The sequence below is a fragment of the Petromyzon marinus genome, chromosome 1 (genome assembly GCF_048934315.1).
Source record: "Petromyzon marinus isolate PM22_M1 ecotype Great Lakes invasive population chromosome 1, UKy_Petmar_22M1.pri1.0, whole genome shotgun sequence".
NCBI lineage: Eukaryota > Metazoa > Chordata > Hyperoartia > Petromyzontiformes > Petromyzontidae > Petromyzon > Petromyzon marinus.
The window spans coordinates 33,232,868-33,249,272 of record NC_133667.1 but is presented as its reverse complement, the minus strand read 5'-3'; the positions used below and the strand labels follow the sequence as shown (position 1 = coordinate 33,249,272).

At 52.8% G+C, this 16,405-nt stretch overlaps 1 protein-coding gene across 4 annotated transcripts in view; it reads left to right on the top strand.

Annotated features, from left to right (window-relative positions):
- LOC116940280 (cell migration-inducing and hyaluronan-binding protein-like) overlaps nucleotides 1-16,405 on the top strand; it is an 89,181-nt gene that overhangs the window by 42,459 nt on the left and 30,317 nt on the right. For 2 of the 4 annotated variants that reach the window (XM_032949898.2, XM_032949879.2), the window contains exons 2-3: nucleotides 7,910-8,033; nucleotides 13,837-13,983. In XM_032949898.2, coding sequence (XP_032805789.2) covers nucleotides 7,952-8,033; nucleotides 13,837-13,983 — 229 coding nt within the window. In that variant the 5' untranslated portion in view covers nucleotides 7,910-7,951. The other 2 variants (XM_076067314.1, XM_032949888.2) reach the window with 2 other exon arrangements.

Sequence of the window (16,405 nt, the reverse complement as noted above, 5' to 3'; positions counted from 1 at the left end):
CCCCGTACTTTCCCCCCCCCTCCCTCCACCTCAATCGCGTCCCGCACTGAAGGACACAATGTAAATATTGCGCCGGCAGGCCCTGTCACTGCTGTCACGCGAACATCAGCTGGGGGTAGTGTACACGAGGGTTGTATGTGTGTGTGTTAGGGCGGGTGGAGAGGGGGGGGGCTTATTCTGCTGTTACGTATGGCAAAATGTTCAGGAGCTTGATGCCAATGTCGAGGTCTATTAGCCACAGCGAGAGGGCTTCAAGAGAGAGAGAGAGTTGGTGTGGTTTTGCTGTTCCTCATACGTTGACTACCGTGGGTTTACAATGTATCATCACCACCATCATCACCACCACCATCATCACCACCATCCACACTGCCATCATCACCACCATCACATCATCATCACCACAGTCATCACCGCCACCATCATCATCATCACCATCATCACCACCGCCATCATCACCACCATCATCACCATTCGCATCACCACCACCGTCATCACCACCATCATCACCGCCATCATCACCACGACCACAATCATCACCGGCACCTCCGATTTTGCACAGTTGGCAACGTACGGTGCGAAAGAAGTTCAACATACGTACAACTTGTGTCAGTTTCAGTTCCGTTAATGATAAGCATTACGGTTGTTTTATTATTATTTTCATTCTGAAACAAAAATAAACACTGAAAAAAAATCATGCGGCCAATCAGAATCGGTTTGGTAGGCAGCAGTTTTTTTTATATTATGGAGTCGGGGGTGTGGTTGTTTCGTCACAGCCACTGGACGAGTGAGCACTGCCAGCTCGAACATTGTCTACGGTGGCCGTTTGTGGCTCCAGATTGAGAAAGCTGCAAGAGTCCACCTCGGGTTTTCCAGTCTCAGGTGGAACCCATCGAGTCACTGGCAGCGGCGTAGACCCACCGGCCTCTTTGTAGCATAGAGAAGCGTCGGCTCACACAGAGGCACGCATATTCCCGTCGAGCTGCGTGGACTCACAGCGACACGGAGATTTACGTAGAGTCCCACAGACTCATACAGAGACCCGTATACTCGCATAGAAGGCACACTGACTCGCAATGTGTTCGACTGAGCTTGTGAATCTGAGCAATTTATTCAAAATTGGATTCGAACAAGGAGCCGTTTCACGGCGCATATATATAAAGTTATCATTTTTAAGTGCGCAGTTACTTTGAGCAGGGGAAAACGAATCCCAGGAGCGGTTCCGATGTCTGAGTCTCATCAGCAGGGTGTGCGGCCCGCTACTCGGATTAAGGCTTCTCATGTGCAGGCGCAGCAAGCCTCACTGTCAAATCGAGTGTCCTGCAGGGACACTCGCTACGAACCCGGCGACCCGGGTTCGATTCCCGCTCACGGCTAACACCAGTGACGATTATCTGAACCGGTCCCTGGGCCTCGCCTAGGTCGACTCAGCCTGAAATGAGTACCTGGTGCGGTGTGTAGCAAACATCGCCACTGGGGAGACAAAGGCGGTCGGGCGTGGTGCTGGCCACCCACCCCCTCGTGTACCGTTACCGGCCTTCATAGGTGCTGCTCGTTAACAGCACGTGCCCCTGCAGTCTGTTAAGGCCACACGGGGGATCTTTGTCTTTGTATCAGCCGCGTCCAGTGCAGCGACACCGACGATGTCGTGTTGCGTCTGGTCATTCTTGCACTTCGCGTTTGGCAAAGTTTGTTCGTGAGTGCAGACACGTCGCCGGCATTGGTTCGAGTTTGGCGTGACTTTGCTGATGACACGCTGAATGTCGAAACCGTTCCAGCGGAGGGGTTTATTTTTTTTGGTGCCTTGAACTAAGGCTGCTTGGCTGATAGAACGCACTCCCAGAAGGCCGTGCGGCTGATGCGACGTGTATAGAGATATGTCGATATATTGCACGCGGAGAGACACGTGATGTGAAGGAGGTGTTGTTTATGTTATTGTCAGTAGCTGTGCGCTGGCTTGGTTGACATAGTGCTGCCTACCTACGTGACTTTACCGAACCCAGAACCAAAGAGTACAGTGATGTCTGTTTCGTGCATCACCCAGCTACTTTATGAAGGAGCTGGGGTTGTTGGATCGCGTGCAGATGGGAGCGTACGTTGTAAACACACCCACCCACAGGGCGATGCCGGCGTTCCTTAAAACAAGACAGTTGAGCAAGTGGGTGTTCTATGCTGAGGACCGCGATCGTTATCAACCGCGGAATGCGAGGGGTTTTCTCGGCATACTCCAGTTTCAAGTCAGATGTGACTTTTAAAAAAAGCAAAGGAATTAACCAAATATCTTAAATCGCTGCCCTCCTGACAAAATAGTCTTGGGACTCAAGATCATGCTTTCGTGGCCAGATCCAAGGCTCGTCAAGGAACATAAGAGCACCATCGCGCCAACTCCGATCATCCGCGCAGCAGCGGATTTTAGCTGCTAGCCATCTAACAAAGACGGCGGTCACTGCATCGCGCGGCGCTTTCGCATTCGCTTCTGCGGCCGTCTGGAACGCCTCTTCCTTCCGATATTAGGAAACTACTGGAGCTACGCACTTTTAAATCTAGATTGAAAACTCTTTTGTTTAAAACTGCATTGTTGTGTTTAGTTTGTTGTCCTTCCCCCGCACCTCCGATTAGCACGGTTGGCTACGTACGGTGCGACAGAAACTTAACATATGCATATACCTACATACGAACGACGCTGTTAAAAAATAATCATAACTCGGAACTTTGCAATGGAAAGTGGAAAGCAAGACGGTTGGTGCGCGTGTAAATCAGTCAGGGAGGAGCTGACACGCGTTGCAGGATGATGGAGGAGGACAGGTCACCGAGAGAGGTCAGGTCACCGAGAGAGGTCATTCCGAGTGGTGCCCCGAGGTCAACGACCGGCGGCGACATCAAAGGCAATATGCTTGTGGTGGTCCGAGTGGTGGTTGTGGTGGGGAGCGGTGGCGCAGCGGTTAGCGCTGCGCTGCAAACCCGGCGGGCCGAGTTCGATCGCCCGCTCACGGGCACCAACACCGGTGACGATTGTCTGAAACGGTCCTGGGCCTCCCCTAGGTCGACTCGACCTCAGATGAGTACCGGGTCCGGTGTGTAAACATCGCCACTGGGGAAACAGAGGTGGCGGGGCGTGGTGCTTGCCACCCACCCCCTCGTGTACCGTGCCGGCCTTAATAGGTGCTCGCTAACAGCACGTGCCCCATCAGTGTGTTAAGGCTACACGGGGGATCTTTGTCCGTGGTGGTTATGAGAGTGTTGTAAGAGCGGTCCTTGAAGGATACATCGACATTGTGACAACGTGAAGACGTGAAGCCAAATGTACGATGACGATGACACTATAAGACTCGTCCTTGCGTGGTCTGTTTGCTGAGTGGCATTTCTTTGACGCTCAATCCAGATGGTATGCCAGTACCATTTGTACTTCAATGCGTTATATTTATTTATTAATCGTGACTTGCTTAACTTTTTCTCTCTCTTGCATTCGTTTTTGTGTCTTGTTTTTTTGTCAATGTAACTGGCTGACCCGCACCCCCGACCGGACATCTGTGGGGGTGGGGGGGGGAGCTTCACAGCTCATCAGATTCCTCCAGGATAAATAGCAGATTCTGATTGTGAGACGATGTTAACAACTGCAATCTTGCTCCTTTAGAGGTCGAGTGTCACAGGATTTAGCAGCAGCAACAACAACAACAGCAGCAACAATTAAAACAAATCAAGGAGGGCGAGAGGACTTCGTGCCGGGGCATCAACAACCATGAACAGAAGCAGCAGCAGCAGCACGGCCAGCGAGGATGAGCCTCGTTGCCCTCGAGTTCCAGAGCCGAGAGTCGGATGTGGGCGTCTGCGAGTCTGGCAAACACATCTCCCCGTCCGCGTACTACCAGCGGAGCAGTAACGCAAATAAAAACGAGGGTAACGTCGCCTCTAACGCCCAGACTACGTGGCCGCCGCGTTTTTTGTTTTGTTTTACGAGGCTATGGTGAAATTCTCCACGATAGCGATAAACATAACAAAAGTCTATTACATTCAGCTTGGAGAAAGAAACACAAAGACGTAATCACCCGAGCGAGCAGACTCGCCGGAGCCACTCAACAAGGTAGTTCACAAACACACTCCTCCATTAGCTCCGACACGCGGTCGTGCCTGTGACGCGAGGCCACGTGCTTTGCTATGCGCATAGCCTTGCGTAAACGGCTGGGACGAGTGCTGCTAGCGATGTACCTATTAAGGCCGGCAACAGCACCGCACGAGCGGGTCGGGGAGTTGGGTGGGGTGGAGGGGTGATGGTTTGTGGTCTGAATCAGAATATTTGACTATTTACCCTGGAAGAATTCGGTGAAGTTTGCACACCGCCACCAAGTACTAATTTAAGGCTGAGTCGACCTACGGGGGAGAAGGCACGGCTAGGACGGGTTCAGGTATCATCACCTCGCCGCACTGATGTGAGTCACCCGTCTCGTAGCGCAGTGTCCTAACCACTGCGCCACCGCTCCGCCCGCGTATGCGCGTGCGCGCACGCTCCGCTCGTAGTCTCGGCGTGCTCACAGCTTCTTCTTCTTCTGAAGACGGTCGCTTGTGTTGCGATCGCAACGTCGTGACCTATTCTCCTTTTTTACCTACGTGACTTTACCGAAAGAACCAAAAAGTATGGATTCCTGCAATCACGAAAGCTTCAAATCAAGAGTGCTCAGAGCTCACCTGCCCTTACGAGTAACCAAGCAACCACGGGTGGTGTTTCAATCGCTCCGTTCTTTCGTTCGCTCCACCGAGTACGAAAGGAATAGAATCCGCGAGCCCGTCTCGTACTGCCACCAGCGCTCCGCTGTTGTGTAACTCTTTCCAGCGCGGGGTGTGTGTGTGGACGCGGCGGGACGTTATGAGCTACCGTCCGTCCGTCCGTAACGGCGAGGCACAAGAACTCTCGCAAAGATGATCCGACACGAACGAAACGTCATCGTAGATTCGCGTCGCCGTTGGGGACTTTCCTTTTTTTTTACCCCCGTTCAAAACCGCCCATCGTGACCAAAGCGTTTGCCGAAAACAAACAAACAGACACACAAAGGTAACCTCGGAATCCCTTCGAGAGTGCAACGGAGCCAGGGAGCACGAGTTTCGTCTGTTGCTCCGCTACCCGTCGGCTCCTGTGCTGCTCGTGACGCACCTCTCGAGCGCAAGACGCATGCTGCGGGGAGGGGGAAACATCGTGACAGAATGCACGCTTTTGCCCACGGCCCTGGTTACTTGCAGTCGTGGTGTTATTGGTGTTTGCCGTTGTTGTTGTTGTTTGCGCGCGGTCACGCGGCTGTTGTTGTTGCTGCTGCTGCCTCCTCGATATTTATAGACGGCAGGCAGCTTCCCACGCAGCATGCGGACAGGTGTGTCGAGCACATAGGCGTGGCAAGGTGTGTGGGTGGGTGGGTGTTCTGTAGGTGTGTGTGGGTTATTCTGTAGGCGTGTGTGTTCTGTAGGTGTGTGTGCGGGTACTCTGTAAGGTGTGTGTGTGTTCTCTAGGTATGTCGGTAGTGCGCTACGAACCCGGCTGCCCGAATTCGATTCCCCGCTCACGGCCCACACCGGTCACGAATATCTGAACCGGTCCTGGGCCTACCCTAGGTCGACTCAGCCTTAAATTACTACACGGAGCGGTGTGTAAAAACATGGCCGCTGGGGAGACAAAGGCGGTCTGGCGTGGTGTTGGCCACCCACCCGCTTGTGTGCTGTGCCGGCCTTCATCGGTGCTGGCTAACGGCACTCGCCCCAACAATCTGTTAAGGCTACACGGGGGGACCTTTGTCTTTGTGCGTTCTGTGGTTTTGCAGGAAATGTGTTGATGGTGAATGGTCTACTCGCCCCTCGTACCCTTCCAGAGACCCCGCTGTCCACTGTGGCATTGCTCACAACCACCGCAGAGTCCCCATTCGGCATCGAATGAGTGGGGAGTTGTTATTGCGCCGGTTGGAAACATTTCGTCTGGCCTCCCTACGATCACATTCCCATCAGTGAGCTCCTCCGGCAGGCGAGGCTGCGTTGGGCTGGGTCATGAAGCCCGCATGCCCCAGCCACCGCATGCCCAAGCAGCGTTTCTTTGGCCGGATAGAGGGGGGGGTGGCTAAACGGGCGCGGCACGGGCTAGACAAGAGATGGCCTGTTGTGGTACAGGAGTACGTGGAGCTGCGTGGTCTTGCGGAAGACTGGGTACCAGGGCTGTCATGAGGTGGACGAGGTTGGTGAAGGACGCCACTGGGCAATTGAAGGATGTCGTGTGTGAGTGCAGAGGAGCGCCGCTCGCAGCAACGAGCGGAGCGCCGGGCGGCTATAATACAGCAAGTTGGCACAGTGTGGGGTACAGGTGCGCGGACGTATGTGGAACTTCTTCGCACCGTACGTAGCCAACCAACCGTGCTAATCGGAGGTGTGGGGGAATGACAAAAGTGTGTACGTTGTGGAGGTGCAAGTGCGAATGTGTGTATGATGTGGGTCACTATATATCGGATAGAGCGGTGGCTGTGTGTGCTGATGAGTATGCCCTGTGGGTAGTTGTGGTTGTTTTTTTTGTGTGCCCTGTATGTGTGTAGGTGTGTATGTTTTACAGATCGCTGTGTGTGTGTGTATAAGTGTGTGCGCTCGCCCAGAGAATCTCTGTACATTCTGTGTCATCCTTGGAATTTACACACCGCGACGGTGGGAGCGAGCGAGCGAGCGAGGGGAGGGAGGGAGGGAGAGCGGAATGCGCGTGCTCTATCGCTCTCTCTCTCTCGCTCTGTGCCGGCCTATAAACTCAGCGACAAGGGAGCGCAACACGTGCACACACGCGACACGCAACACGTGCACACACGCGACACGCACACGGCACACACACGCGGCGACACACGGCGACGCACGCCGGGGCGAGTGAGCTCCGAGCGACTCACCTCGTTGACACGCGCGCCTTTCTTCCACTGTTGTCGCCTTACACTGCTGTAGCGAACAGGTGAGAGAGCTCACTCACTGCCTGTGCTCTTTCTTGCAGCCGTGATATTTTCGCACGATGGAGTGCGTTCGTGCGCGTGCGTGCGTGCGCGTGCGTACGTGCGTGCATGCGTGTGTGCGTGCATGCGCGTCATTGGGGAGCCCCCCCCCCCCACCTCTCCTGTTGTCTTATCGTGTGCGTCTGTCCTTGATGTTCTGTGTATGTTTGTCTCTGATTGTGTCTATCTCCATACCTCTGTGTGTCCGTCTCCGCGTGTCCCAATCTCTCTTCGTCTACATCTTCACTTTGTATTCCTCTACGCACGACCCTGTCCGTGTGCGCGTCTCGTCCGTCTCCTCTGCGAGTCACTGCTTCGCGTTTTCTCTCTGCTACCGATTTTCTCTCCCTTCCTCTGCCTTGTCTGCTCCCGTGCAGGTCAGCGACCCCCCCCGATTAAGTGTCCCACCGCGCGTCTAAGTGGTCCCACCACGCGTCTAAGTGGTGCCACCACGCGTCTAGGTTGTCCCACCACGCGTCTAAGTGGTCCCACCACGCGTCTAAGTTGTCCCACCACGCGTCTAAGTGGTGCCACCACGCGTCTAAGTGGTGCCACCACGCGTCTAAGTGGTGCCACCACGCGTCTAAGTGTCCCACCGCGCGTCTAAGTGGTCTCACCACGCGTCTAAGTGGTCCCACCACGCGTCTAAGTGGTCTCACCACGCGTCTAAGTGGTGCCACCACGCGTCTAGGTTGTCCCACCACGCGTCAAAGTTGTCCCACCACGCGTCTCAGCGACAGGACAACCACGTGGCTGGCTGCCGGCGCGTCGATATTTCTGCGCATCGAGACGCCACATAAATCCACATCGCAAAATGTAAATTGTCGAGGTATAATTACAGGTGTCGATATTAAAAGCGACACACCTGGTCCGCCCCCCCCCCTCCCTCTCCTCCCTCTATCGTTTGCCTATCGGTGTAGGTGCGACCTGGGCACACACAGGTGGAGGAGAGTCGTGCCGCCATGCAGCCTCAACAGGAGGTGAGGCAGCAGCTGCTGCTGCTGCTGTGTCTCTCGCTGGGAGTCATCGGACAAAGCTCACCAGGTGAGTTCATTGACTCAACCCCGAACTCACCCTCAACTCACCCCGACTAATCCTCCTCCTCCCTCCCCCCCTCCTCCCTCTCTCCATCACTTCCCCGACTGTCCACCTTGTACTCCCTTGACTCTTCAGTTTAATTTTAAATAATTGTATAAACTAGCTGAAGTTTTAATTGCTGTGTTTGTTCGAGGACTTCGAGCAGGTGCGCGCTATGAGCATGCGAAATGATCGATGTTATTTGAAGAAGGGCCATTGCCCGAAACGTCGCCGATTACCTATATATTTTATTATAAGGCAGTGTTGTTGACAAGTGCAATGGGAGGAGGAGGGGCGAGATGCTACAGAGGCGGAGCCAACTGGCGAAGCGATCCCCCGAGTCCTAACCAGTAACTAGTGCCAGCTCTAACACTAACTAGCTCATCTAACCAGTAACTAGTGCTAGCTCTAACACTAACTAGCTCATCTAACCAGTCACTGGTGTTAGCTCTAACACTAACTAGCTCATCTGACCAGCAACTAGTGTTAGCTCTAACACTAACTAGCTCATCTGACCAGTAACTAGTGCTAGCTCTAATACTAACTAGCTCATCTAACCAGTAACTAGTGTTAGCTCTAACACTAACTAGCTCATCTAACCAGCCACTAGTGTTAGCTCTAACACTAACTAGCTCATCTAACCAGTAACTAGTGCTAGCTCTAATACTAACTAGCTCATCTGACCAGTAACTAGTGCTAGCTCTAACACTAACTAGCTCATCTAACCAGTAACTAGTGCTAGCTCTAACACTAACTAGCTCATCTAACCAGTAACTAGTGTTAGCTCTAACACTAACTAGCGCATCTAACCAGTAACTAGTGTTAGCTCTAACACTAACTAGCTCATCTAACCAGTAACTAGTGCTAGCTCTAATACTAACTAGCTCATCTAACCAGTAACTAGTGCTAGTTCTAACACTAACTAGCTCATCTGACCAGTAATTAGTGCTAGCTCTAACACTAACTTGCTCATCTAACCAGTAACTAGTGTTAGCTCTAACACTAACTAGCTCATCTAACCAGTAACTAGTGCTAGCTCTAACACTAACTAGCTCATCTAACCAGTAACTAGTGTTAGCTCTAAACTAACTAGCTCATCTAACCAGTAACTAGTGCTAGCTCTAATACTAACTAGCTCATCTAACCAGTAACTAGTGCTAGCTCTAACACTAACTAGCTCATCTAACCAGTAACTAGTGCTAGCTCTAACACTAACTAGCTCATCTAACCAGTAACTAGTGTTAGCTCTAACACTAACTAGCTCATCTAACCAGTAACTAGTGTTAGCTCTAACACTAACTAGCTCATCTAACCAGTAACTAGTGCTAGCTCTAATACTAACTAGCTCATCTAACCAGTAACTAGTGTTAGCTCTAACACCAACTAGCTCATCTAACCAGTAACTAGTGCTAGCTCTAACACTAACTAGCTCATCTGACCAGTAACTAGTGCTAGCTCTAACACTAACTAGCTCATCTGACCAGTAACTAGTGCTAGCTCTAACAACTAACTAGCTCATCTAACTAGTAACTAGTGCAGCCCTCTCACTGACCCTAACCCACTCAGACCTGCAGTGGACCAATCGCATTCCTTGAGGCGCAGGTGTTTTTTCTCGGCGCGAGAGACATCGCTTGAGCCTTGTATACATCTCAGTGTCACAGATCTCTCGAGAATCTGTTGAATTTTTGCGATCGCCTGCTACGGTCGGCACAGCGCAAAGTCGGGGAGGTGGGTGGCTTTGATGAGCGTTGCGGGGCGTCGGGAGAGGCTTACGTTCGATTAACACGTAGTCGTAGGGCTGTCGCGAACAATATCATCCATAATACAGGGGGGGGGGGGGGGGTTTGTGGGTTAGATCGCTTAAACATAGAGATAAATGCGTCGTTAAACCCGCCGCCACCCGACACGGCCAATTCGTAAGGGTTGTCACGTGAACAGAACGTGCCAATTCGTTACTAGCACAGCACACCCGTGTGTTGGAGAGCAAAGCCTCAACATTTACAATCTGAGCACCAAGCCGCAACATTTACAATCTGAGGCTTACGTTCACACGTCGCACCAAAGCATTCACTTCGCGCGCTGCAGATGGTGGCAGCGGTTGGGAATCGAACTCAGGTTGCTCAGTCTGCGGCGCAGTCCTCTGGCCACTGGCTGCGACGCTCCCCCCCCCCCCCCCTCCTTTAGCATCGTGATTCAGGCCAGCTCATCTAAAATGTGATTAAAGCCATCATCATCATAACAACCCGAACGAATCGGTGTCCAATTACCTTTGCGGGTGACTCTACATTGCGAACGCCCCCCACCCCCCCCCCCCCGGCATACGAAAGTGGAACATTTCGAACCGCTACCCGAAGACGGGGTGAGAAGCGGCCTGAGCCGAGCGCTTTAGAGATCAAAGTCGCGGGGCGGCGGGGAGGGGGAGGCTGAACGCGCGCGGCTCGGGCGCTGAGTGATTCGATCTCCGCGGGATTCCAGCGAAATCCCATCGTGCCGGGTGTGGCCAAGCGTCACGGCGAGGGCGTGGCTCGGGTGGACAGGTGGACGGGTGGATGGCTGGGTGGGTAGACAGGTGAGTGGGTTAAGTGGGTTAGGTGAGTGTGTGGGTGGACAGGGAATTATGTGGAGAGGTAGGGGTGAAGATGGCCAGGCGGGTGGGTAGGTACAACCGGTGGGTGTGTATGTGGGCTCGTGTATAGGTAGACGCGTGGACGAGTGGGTAGGTGGTTGGACACGTGGGTGGATAGGAAAGCAGGTACGTGGGCATGCTGGTGAATAGGTGAGTGGGTGCGTCAGCACATCGGTGGGCGAAGCGGCTGCTGTACAGGTAGGTGAATAGGTAGATGGATGAGAAGGTAGATAGGTGGGTATGCAGGTGAACACACGGGTGGGTGTTTAGGATGGACGTGAGTGCGCGTGGGTAGACGTACAGATGCGTGAGTTATGTTGGGTGGACAGGTGAGGGTGACAGGTGGGTGGGGGCGGAGGTAAGCGACGGAGAGAGGGGGTTGGGTGGGAGCGGCGTTGGGGAGGGAGAGGGGAGGGAGAGGGGAGGGAGGGGGAGGGAGGGGGAGGGAGGGGGAGGGAGGGGGGAGAGAGGGCGTTGGGGACAAGTTTCTCCCGGGGACTGCGCGAAGTCCAACCTCGTCACCTGCGCGACCAAGGGTCGCGTGGATTACCTGGCGAATGTACATCCGAGCGGGCGACGTCACGCGCAGTCAGCGCAGTGTAACGCGCAATAACACGGCGTAACTCGCGTTCCAAGAGGTCTAATGCAACAGCCACCTGAGTTCAATTCACGGCCACGGCTAACTTCCTTAACTGTCCCGGAGGGGGGGGGGCACTTCACCAGCCCCCCATTGAGTGGCGTGGTGAAGTATGGCCAAATGAAGAACCCCCGCGATTGACACGGCTGCGGATTGGCAAACGGCCTGTTGCTTTCTTTTGAACAATAAACATTGTTATTCGAACAATATTTTGAGATTCAACAAATGAGTCATTCTTCGTAGCCGCCTTGTCACCCGGGGTTGGTCTTCGAGTTGAGAATACTCGGAGTGTCACACGTAGGCTTTCGCGACCAATATTATTCATAATATTATTAATAAACACTTTATTACGAATAATGCTGGGAGTGTGCATTATTTAGTTTTCTCTCCGGCTTTCGCCACGCACTACTGCGGGCAACTTCGGGAGACGGGGGAACATTTAAGATTGACAATTACAGCAACAAACGGGCCAACAAAACACAAACAACAACAACAACACCCGACAACAACCAACATTGACGGTGGAATCCACTGCGCGAGGTTACACTCTCATTCCGCGACGCGTGCTCGGTACAGGAATGCGATAAGCGGAGCGCCCATTAAGGCCGGCGCACGGCCACGTGTCGCTGTTCGTGGTTGTGGATTCATGAGCGTCAGTGGTCACAAAGACAAAGATCACCCAAATAGCCTCGCTATGGGGGGGGGGGGCAAGTGCTGTTAGTGAGCACCAATAATGGCCGGCGCGGTACACGCCCGGCCGCCTTTGTCTTCCCCCGATGCTGATGTTTACACAACGCACCGCGCAGGTAACCATTCAAGGGCAGGTTCAGATATTCCTCACGGATATTGGTCGTGCGAGCGGGAATCTAACTCGGGTCGCTGCACTATCGTTCCCCATGTGCACGTGTGACGCTGTCACACACACACACACGCAGACCCCCCCTATAGCTGGAACAGACCCTTGGGGCAAGTGTTGTCAGCGAGTACCATATGAAGGCCGGCACGGTACACGTGGGGGTTGGTGGCCAAAACACTTCGCGCGGCCGCCTTTGTTTCCCCCAGTGGCGATGTTTACACAGCACACCAGGGACTCATTTGTGGCTGAGTCGACCTAGGGGAGGCCCACGACCGGTTCAGATAATCGTCACCGGGTGTTGGCCGTGAGCAAGAATCGAACTCGGGTGGCCGGGTTTGTAGCGGAGCGCGCTAACCGCTGCACCACTGCTGCCCCCACACATACACACACTGAGCCTTGCCTTGGTGTCACTGTTATAGCCCAGCTCGTGAAGATGATAGATGCACGTGCGGACCTGTGTGTGACCTCTCCCGGTTACACGAGAGAGAGAGTGAGATGGGAGTGAACGTGACACTGACCGCGGTGATGTCAAGGGGAGGACCAGGCGGGTTGCACGTGCCTGTCTGACACGGTGGCGTGGTGCTGCTGGTGGTGGTGGTGCACGTGGGAGGGACACACGTGGCACGGGGAGGGTTGATGGGTGGTGATGGTTGGAAGATGACGGATAGGGGGGTGTCTGTCCCATCTCCCAACCTCGGGACACTAACCGGGTTCTGAGCCAGAGCAAAGAAGATTTTCTGTTATAAAAACGCGCAGGCGAGTTTGAACAAAGAACAGCTCGTCTGGGAGTCAGATCTCCAGAATTGGATTTCGATTTTAGAAGTATTTTTTTTCATGAATAGAGGGTGGCCTAAAAGTTAGGACACATCGGCATTATTTCATTTATTTGAACACTCATGTAGAAAAATGCTTATTCTTAAAGGGAATATTTGATACATATTTATTCATATTTAATTTATTCCTGTGAGGGTCACATCCAATCAGTACCTTTATAATGGATGAATGTTCAAAGATTGCAACTGAATTTTTATTTCAAAAGCGAAATAATGTGTGCAGGAAAGTTAATGAAAGTCAATTTGAATACCTGTTATAATATTCAAGTGACATCACCCAATGTGACTTGTTAAAATAAATGTAACCCTGTGTCCTGTTTTTTGGGCCACCCTCTATGTATGTATATAACAGTTACTGAGCACAGGCACCAAAGCAGCCAGAAACAAAGAGCGTCAATGAAGCGAGTGATTTGTATGAAATTGGTGGTTCTTTCGGTAAAGTCAATATAAATAAAATAATAAAAATAAAACATAATAAAATGAAATTCTCACGACGTTTCGGCCACAACACAAGTAGCCTTCTTCAGGTGAAGGAACAGAACTGTCGGGACGACAGCGCTACAATTGAAGCGCCCTCGTCCCGACAGATGAATCCCTGCAGTCACGAAAGCTTTAAATCGTGATTTGTATGAATCAATGAGTACTGGATCGTCAATCAGCCTGACATTAATTAGCAATTAATTCAGAATGCAATTTTTTTATTGGATATATATACTTATTGATGAGCGTCTATCGTTCATTAATATTGCCTGCCTGTGCGTCTGCCTGTCTCCTCTGTCTCTCTGCACCCCCCCGCCCTCCGCCTCTCTCTACTCTAGGAGGGGCCACGTGTCCCGACCGAGCCAAGGGCCTCGTCCCGTGGCGCCCGGGCCACAACGCGAGTCTCCGCGCGGACATCGGCCCCGGCCAGGCCCTCCTCCTCGTGGCCTCCGCCTCCTTCCACTCGGTGCACGTCCACGGTGGAGGTAACCGAGAGAGGGGGGAGGAAGGGGAGGGGCGGGGTGGGGAGCAATGGGGGGAGAGAGGGTGGTGGTAGGTGCGAAGGAATAGGGGAGTACACGCAAAGAGAGATGCAGGCGAGCCACGATACTGCCTCCACAGGGCTGGATTGCATGCAGCCCACGTGCATCAGCGGAGCCACCACCGCCCCGTGAACGACGTTCGCAAGCGGCACGTGACCCGCTCATGGTGCGTCGCCGTGACGATTCTATCCCGCGGTCCCAGGGTCCTCTTTTCCGGGCACCGCTCTCTTGTCCGCGGTGCCCCCTGCTCTCCGCTATGCAATCTGCGTTCCCTATCGGAGTCGCATAGACGGTGCATGCATGGCGCGTGCGTTTAATCCACCGGGAAACCCGTCCGCTTTAGCTCCACATGGCCGGCTGCTGCTGTCTGTCTGTCTTGATGTCTAAATGATTTTTTTTCTCGCCGTGTTTTTGAAACGTTTAGGTAATGTTTTGGATTTTTTTGTTTGTTTGGAAGTCGCCCTGCTTCGGTTGACTGAAGAGTTCGCGCGCATGCACGCACACGCGCGTGCATGCGCGCGTGTGTGCGTGCATGTGGGCGTGTGCGGAGCGGTAGCGCTGCGCTACGAACCCGGCCATCCGGGTTCGATTCCCGCTCACGGCCGACACCAGTGACCATTATCTGAACCGGTTCTGGGCCTCCCCTAGGTCGACTCAGCCTCAAATTTGTACCTGGTGCGGTACGTAAAAACATCGCCACTAGGGAGACAAAGTCGGCCGGGTGTGTTGCTGGCCACCCACCCCCTTATGTACCGTTCTGGCCTTCATAGGTGCTCGCTAACAGTACTTGTTCCAACAGTCTGTTAAGGCTATACGGGGGATCTTTGTCTTTGTGTGTGTCCGCGACTGTGTGGGGCGACCCGAGTTCGATTCCCGCTCACGGCCAACGGCAGTAACAAATGTCTGAGTCTCCCCTCAGCCCCAAATAAGTACCTGGTGTGGTGTGTAAAAAAACATCGCCACTGGGTAAATAAAGGTGGTTGGGCGTGGTGTTGGCCACCCTCCCCCTGGTGTGCCGTACCGCTCCTCATAGGTGCTACTCGCGAGCAGCACGTGCCCCAACAGTCATTTAAGTCTATACGAGGAATCTTTGTCTTTGTGTGCAGTCCCGTGACAGTGTAGCCGTGGTTAGCGCCCTGCGCTACGAACCCGAGTTCGATTCTAGTTCTTAGCCGACACTTGTGGCGATTATCTGAACCGGTTTTGGGCCCTCCCCCTTACGTTGACTCAATACATTAGTCCCGCGTGCGATGTGTAAACACAGCAGCTTGCGAACAGCGCTTGCCCCGAGAGTCTGTTGAAGGCTATACGGGAAATATTTTGATCTTTGCCTTTGTGCATTCCCGAGTGCTGTCTGTCGCGTTGTCGAGAGTTTGATCTTTGATCGTCACATCGTCATCACCATCTGTGACAGAGACACTTCGCAATTTCAATCAGGGGAAACATTCGGAAAGGTTGTCAAACATACAGTGGATATCATCTATTGTTGAATAAATAATAACAACAATAATCATCACCATCATCATCTGTGACAATTTCACTCAACTACAAAAAAAACCAGGAGCCATTGGGGACGATTGTAAAGTATATATTAAATACAATCCGTGATCATAATTATCGTCGTCATCGCCATCTGTTGTCCATTACATCGAGCAAGAAGACAAGTCCCCTTCCCTGCCTGTTCAGTTTATTGTTCCGTTTATTTATTTTGGTATAGCCCTGTGAGCCATTCGGCTCTTGAATCGGGTGCAATCACAACAAACAAAAAAACACAAACACGAACAAGAAAAACATCTTAAAGTGACTATGTGTGACTGTGCAAACAGAAAATCCATGAAAAAGCGCAGCAAAATATTCCTGAAAAAAGCACCGTACACCAACGCTGGAGTGTGGGTGGTAGTGGGTGGGTGGGGGTGGTAGTGGCCTTTGGCTGAAGTTCCGTTATTAGTCTCGGCCAACCTAATCCCTTCAGAATCAGAAAATTATTTATACTGGAGGAAATCCGACGAGGTCTCTTGCTCTCAAGCTTGTTTCACGGATGTCCAGTGGGAGATCGGTGAGAACAAGCGACGTGTCCTCCACAAGCCAAACAGCACCGAGCATGCGCCCACGCCTGCTAGAAAGTGTCCCGGCTTCCTGCGATAGACAAGGGAGCTCCGGGCTCTCTGCATCACTTCAGAATGCCCCTCCTCGGTGAGCTGCCCGGGGTGGGAGGGGGTGGGAGGGGGTGGGATGGGGTGGGATGGGAGGGGGTGGGGAGGGGGTGGGGAGGGGGGGGGGTGATACAATCGGGCACGGGCTGCCCCCTGCCGTCTACAACGACGAACGGCGACAAAAAAGTAATATTTAAAAAAAAACTTTTTTT